Below are 6,644 nucleotides of genomic sequence, written 5' to 3'. Positions count from 1 at the left end.
CAATATCAAAGTCCGCCCACCAATCGCACCGAGCTTGTCAACCTGGCTTCTCGAATCTATTTGAATAATCAACACCATGAGAAGAAGGGGGACAAGACTCCCTCAAAGCAACCGACAACAGGATCAAAACGGCGCCATGACGGCTCCGGTGCGGATGATGCAAAGAAGAACTCAAAGCGTTCCAGTTCTTCACTTACTGCAAAGGAACGCCAAAATAGACTGGATAACAACCTTTGTTTTAACTGCGGAATCTCAGGCCATTTTGCCAGTGATTGCCGTAAGTCGAAGAAGGGAAGGAACCGAGGAGATACCTCCTCGAAGACGACTCCCCTTCTGGCAAATGTATCCACTGAAGATAAAAAGGAAAGACCCAAGGAGGATTGACAATCCTCACGACTCCGAGTCCATGTAACCTTGAAGATGAATACCCCATGAGGGGAGGTGCCAGTGAGGTGCCTAGTCGACTCCGAGGCGGACGCTAACTTCATATCCTATTCCTTTTCACTCATGAAGGGTTGGAAAAAGATAGGTCCGCCGGGCCACGCAAAGTTTACAGATGGAACAAAATGCCACCGATTCGGCATCATTCAAACAAAGTGTGAGGCCACGGACTCTGAAGGAACCTCCAAGGGGAGCAGTCTGCTCCTCCACGCTGTCAACATCATAGATGAGGACGTCATCCTAGGTCTCCCGTGGTTGAGAGAAAACAATCCTCTCATCGACTGGGTCACTCAGGCGTGGCGGTACCGCCTCACCGACGAAGAGGCAGCTATAGAGGAACCCGAAGAGTTCCATCGGAAGAATCTCGAGGATAAGATTGAGTCGATATACTGTGTAGCAGGTGACTTGGACTTGGAGGCAGGCGGAGAAGCCGCCACCCTCACTGCCAGATTAGCAGTGATGTCTGCCACTGAAGGCGGACGAACGCAACGTCTCTTCACAGATTACAAGGACGTTTTTTCAGAAAAGGAAGCAGCGAAGTTTCCTGATACCAAAGTGCGACATAAGATCCATCTTGAAGAGGGCGCGACAGCGCCGTACGGACCCCTTTACAATTTGTCAGTAAAGGAATTGGACGTTCTGCGCAAATATCTTGAAGAAGCGCAGTCAAAGAACTGGATACGCCCATCGAAGAGTCCAGCGGGGGCACCTATACTATTCGTGCCCAAGAAGGACGGTAGGCTGCGCCTCTGCGTAGACTACAGGGGCCTCAATAAGGTGACGGTTAAGGATCGCTATCCACTACCATTAATTGATGAGATGATCGATCGATTATCCGGAGCAAGGGTGTTCTCGAAGATTGGCATACGGGACGCCTATCATAGAATAAGGGTTAACGAAAACGACATTTGGAAGACAGCTTTTCGTACCAAGTACGGCAATTTTGAATATCTCGTTTTGCCTTTTGGTCTTTGCAACGCTCCGGCCACCTTCCAGGCCTACATAAATGAGGCGCTGCGGGGCCTTGTCGATGTCTCCTGCATAGTATACTTGGACGACATCCTAATCTTCTCGAAAACGGAAAAAGAACATGATACCCACGTTCGGGAGGTGTTGGATCGCTTGAAGCTAAACACCAGGGCTTTATGGCGAACACTGAGAAATGCTCGTTCTACACACAGGAGATTGATTTCTTAGGTTATATTGTTGGGGTTGATGGCATTTCAATGGACAGGAGCCGGGTCTCCGCCATCGAGGACTGGCCGGCGCCGCGCACGTACCGCGAGGTGCAGGTATTCCTAGGGTTCGCGAATTTCTATAGACGGTTCATCTATGCGTATTCGCGGATTGCTGCCCCCCTTACAGATTTGTTAAAGGGAAGTGTTAAAGGCAGGAAAACGGGACCGTTTATCCTTACCCAAGACGCTGTGAGGGCGTTTGAAGAATTGAAGCAAGCTTTTGCAGATGCCACGATGTTAAATCACTTCGACCCCGGCCCTACCCAGTCAGTGTGAAACTGATGCATCTGGGAATGGTGTCTGCGGAATCTTTTCGCAGTTGACACCGGAGACTTTCCAACGTTGGAAGGATCGGGGGTTAATAACCTCTGGAGATACAGGCAATGGAATGCCTGTAGGAGAAGGCTTTTTCACAGAACCTACAAGGCGCCGTGAATGGAGACCAGTGGCCTTCTTCTCCAAGAAGCTATCGCTCACGCAAAGAAGGTATGATACTCATGATCAAGAGATGTTGGCAATAGTTGAATCCTTTAAGATTTGGCGACACTACCTTCAAGGTTGCAAGTATCCGGTGCAAGTTCTCACCGACCATGCAAATTTGCGTTACTTCTTGACAACAAAGAGCTTGACAGGACGTCAAGCCAGGTGGGCGGAGCTGCTTTCGGAGTATGATTTCTTTATCCGATACCGTCCAGGTCGGCTTAACCCCGCCGATGCGCCATCAAGGCGACCCGATTATGATATCGTTGATGGGGATGAGGATCCTACAAAGGGACCTCTACCATCACTGCAGAAGAAACTGGCTGCAGGGGGTTGGGGTTCTCTAAAGCTTGGGAACGGCGCCGGTAAGGCAGCTGCGCGACCCTATACAGGTGGAGGAGAACTCGGGTCCCCGCAGGGGACTGGCACTGAAGGTCATGAACTTCTCGTGCCACGTTTTGCTGCCATTGAATTGGCGGAAGACGAAACGGTCTACAACCTTCCAACCCAACGGCTTCTAGAATTCATTGGTGAGTTGCAGCAGGGGGACGCCCTTACTGCGGCTCGAATCCAGAAGTTGAAGGAGGAAGGATCCGGGTCGAACTTGGAAGGGGCAAGCCCTGAGCGGGGCGGTGCCGCCGAGGAACCAAGTCGCTGGCAACTAGGGGAATGTGGACTCCTACTGCTAAATGGTTCAGTCTTTGTCCCTCGTAGCAGGGCGGTGCGCCAGGAGTTATTGAGGATTCATCACGATGATCCCCATGCTGGGCACTTCGGATTAGAGAAGACTGAAGAGCTCCTGAGACGTAAGTACGTTTGGGACAAGCTTCCGGACAGATGTCAAGGAGTATGTTGAAACTTGTGATGTCTGCCAGAGGATAAAGGTTCCGCGGCACAAGCAATATGGCGAGTTGGCGCCACTGCCTGTTCCAAAGGGCCCATGGCAGGATCTATCGATGGATTTCATAGTTGACCTGCCGAAGTCGACAAGAGTCAAAGGATATGACTCAATTCTAGTTATTGTCGACCGCTTTACGAAGATGGCCAAATATATCCCTACCCACAAGAAGGTTAAAGCCCCTGAATTGGCTGACCTGTTTCTAGATGCCATCATTCGTGATCACGGTTCTCCGAAATCGTTAGTGTCAGACCGAGGATCCCTTTTCACCAGTAAATACTGGTCGGCCTTTTGCTATCACCTTACGATAAGGCGCCTCCTCAGCACCGCGTTCCATCCTCAGACAGATGGCCAGACTGAACGTCAGAATCAGACATTAGAACACCATCTTCGGGCGTTCTGTTCATATCATCAGAATGACTGGCCTAGACACCTTCCGACCGCCGAATTCGCATATAACAATGCAAAGAATGCAACCTTAAAAGTGTCCCCCTTTTATGCTTGTTATGGGTATAATCCTTCATTACCTAGTGACGTCGCGGACGACGTCCTAAAGGGGGGGATAGACAGTCGGAATGTCGAACGGGATCGTGGGACAGAGTACCCCTCGGTGCCAGAAGTAAAAGCTAGATTGGAGCTTCTGGATAGAATCCACGGGGAGGCGGCGAAAAGCATCCGCCGCGCCCAGGAGCGACAGGCGGAATACTATAATCGAAAACACCTTCCAATGAAGTTCTCAATAGGGGATCAAGTGTTACTTTCAGCAAAGAACATCAAGACGACGAGACCGTGCAAGAAGCTCAGTGAGCGATGGTTGGGACCTTTCCCGATAATAAGGGTAGTGGGTAAGCAGGCATATGAGTTGAAACTAACCTCAGGATTCAAATCTATCCATCCTGTCTTCCACATTTCCTATTTGGAACCCTATAAGCAACGACCCGGGGCGGAGCCGCCTCGGCCGGATGGCGTCGAGATTGAGGGTAATACCGAATATCTTGTAGAAGGAATATTGGACAAACGAATGCACTACAACAAAGTTCAATACCTTGTCAAATGGGAAGGTTATCCATCATCCGAGAACTCATGGGAACCGCTTGAGCATTTAGAGAATGCCGAGGAAGAGATCGCAAAATATGAGGTGGCTAGTAGAGACCGCCCCGCTGCACGTCGGAGGTGTGGTTAGGCAAGAGCTGCTGCTTGAGACTTCTTCTTTTTCCCAAAGGGTTTTTTAGAGATGATCTCGCGGTGGTGAGCCGGTGCCTCGAAGACGCTGTAACACTCTTCTCCTATTTTTCCCTAGGGGTTTTTAGGAGTTTAATGAGGTTACGCAGCTCAAAGATCTCAGAGCGGTAGGAAGGAAAAAAGGGATATGAAGAACCAACAATTAATGCAATTTTATTTGGCCTGAGGGTCGCTATTATTCTATAAGGGCCGAAGCCCACGAAGATCGAAGAAAACACCTGAAGGCCTCATTCTTCCACCACCTCACCCCCACCGAACTCCTCCTCCACCGACGGAGTCCCTGGCACCGGCACCTTTGCCTGCCGTGGAGTTAGCGCTGCGGCGCCGCAGGGGGGTGTAGGAAAGTACAACAAAGTGTCAACTTACCAATTTGCAAAGCACCTCAGTCACCTGCTCCAATTGGAGCGAGATCCTCTCCAACAAACGATTTGTCTCCGTGGCGCTTCCAACGGCGGCGCCGGCCGACCCCTTCTTCTTAGGGCCGGCCATTCTGAAGTGTTTTTCCACCTCGGAGACCCACGCTTTCGCCTCCTTCTCCAGACGGGCCTTGGGAACCTCCCCAGAACGGACGGAATCCGCCAACGCCTGGAGATCCACAACTTTGGCCCTGTACTGCTTTGGCACCTATACGCCTTGTCAGACCCGGCACGGCCGTCGTTACAGAAGGAGCAGTACGTACAGGAAGGCAGGTGTCGTTTGTTTTTCACGCAACGGAAACAGCGTGAATTGGCGGAGGGGCGGGTGCAAAGGAACCATGGAACCCTGCGGACCCGACCCACAGGCACCCTGAGCAGGGCTCGGGCGCTCTGCAGGAGGGGAACTACGGACTGGACTCATTTGAGCCGCTGTCCCCGGAACCAAGCTCTCCCTGAGGTCCTCTCCGAACGACCATGCGGGGTCATACATCGCCCTGTTGATTGGCGGGGGGGGGCGGTGTGACAGCGGCAGGGGGGGAGGAGCAGAACCCCCACAGCTGCTAGGTGTCTCCGCCTCCGCCTCCAACCTGGCCCTTTTGGCCGCGACAGAGGCCGCAGCTGCACCACGTAGACGTTTTTTACCCACTAGAAAACATCAGAATAAGCCCCCTTACTGTCTTCCAAGGACGACGTTCCCATGCACTCACTATTGCAGACCAGGGGGGGGGAGAAAAAGAAGGACTGCGCATTCAGCAGAAGAATCACGTCGAATAAGACTCACCCATTCCTTTATGCCGCGCAGCGCGCGCGCTGCCAAAGCGGTTGGCAACCGTTGCTACACAACAAAGATAATTCCCAATCCGGTAATCTTGAGGCATCGGGACTATGCCTTTAAAGGGGAGGGCATTGTCACACCCTTGGTTGTGCCAAGGCCCCGTGACGGCTCCACACGGCCCATCGCTTCCCCTCAGATAATCCCATCTATCCCATAACGTCACGCAGGTGTCCGAACCGGTTTCCAACCACCCTATGACATCATTCGGATGCAATAGAAGAGGATCCGATTGATGAGATATGAGAATCCTGTTTCTATACGGGGTCTGGATTCCTTCTGGCAGATCAATGCAGCGCCACTGCGGAGTTGCTTCGGCTACCCTCGCTTATAGAGTGAGGGGAGGATGGCTGCCCGTTGTCTATATAGAATAGCTAGATGCTGGCTCTCTATTCCAGGAGCCAGCGATTCGTCTTTTATCTTTTGACAATAAGATACCAGAGTTACCACTGTCCTCATACAATATTCATAGTGTGCCGAGTACCTCTGGTAGTTCAGTATTTGTATAGTATTCTACGAGTTCGCGGTTCAAGCGAGATAATCAAGCCCACCCATAAGGCTTCCCATTATATACCATCCTCCTCTGTGCCGCTGCCGAGTAGCAATCGCCTCGGCGCCGTCACATTACATTTATCTACTTTTATTATCTCTTTTCTTTTAAGATTCTGTTTGTTTTTATTTTCTTTCTTTTAAAAGGAAGAATTTTTTTTGTTTTTTTTTTTTTTTTTGATCTTCTTTTGTTTGGGTTTTTTTTTTTTTTTTTTTTTTTTTTTTTTTTTTTTTTCAAAAAAAAAAAGAGAGAATGAATAAGAAACGTTGATGAAAAATTGTAACTAGCTCTAGCATAGCAATCAGATTGTCAATCCTTGTTCTTAATCCTTAATCATCATACCCTAACCAATCCTTAGGGACTGCGGAGCTCTGTGGGCTTACTTAAGGTTCCCTACGTGCTTGAGATCTGTACTGAGATCTGTCGATGAAAAAAGCCGTGTTCTATAGAGATCTTTTGTCGACCAAGTGACCAAGTGGTGCTATTCCAATTCGTATTTTATGATATCACTTGCTCGACTCCTTCGTTGTGGCCCTAGTGCTATTGC

General features: G+C 50.2%; 2 protein-coding genes across 2 annotated transcripts; one reads left to right on the top strand and one right to left on the bottom strand.

The window, feature by feature from the left end:
- Positions 1-507: 507 nt before the first annotated feature.
- On the top strand, positions 508-4,240 carry HCAG_04960 (hypothetical protein; the record flags this gene model as incomplete). The annotated part of the gene is made up of 6 exons (XM_001539443.1): positions 508-1,177; positions 1,361-1,485; positions 1,581-1,949; positions 2,078-2,165; positions 2,237-2,965; positions 2,997-4,240. The coding sequence occupies 6 exons, from the start codon at positions 508-510 to the stop codon at positions 4,238-4,240; spliced, it is 3,225 nt and encodes a 1,074-aa protein (XP_001539493.1).
- Positions 4,241-4,526: 286 nt separating this feature from the next.
- HCAG_04959 (predicted protein) lies at positions 4,527-6,114 on the bottom strand (the record flags this gene model as incomplete). The annotated part of the gene is made up of 5 exons (XM_001539442.1): positions 4,527-4,598; positions 4,666-4,906; positions 4,979-5,360; positions 5,497-5,742; positions 6,099-6,114. 5 exons carry the CDS (start codon positions 6,112-6,114, stop codon positions 4,527-4,529), a joined length of 957 nt encoding a protein of 318 aa, XP_001539492.1.
- Between the last annotated feature and the right edge of the window lie 530 nt (positions 6,115-6,644).

Source organism: Histoplasma capsulatum, genomic scaffold (genome assembly GCF_000149585.1).
Source record: "Histoplasma capsulatum NAm1 scaffold_5 genomic scaffold, whole genome shotgun sequence".
NCBI lineage: Eukaryota > Fungi > Ascomycota > Eurotiomycetes > Onygenales > Ajellomycetaceae > Histoplasma > Histoplasma mississippiense.
Note: the sequence above shows the minus strand (reverse complement) of the source record. Positions and strands in the feature narration are given on the sequence as shown.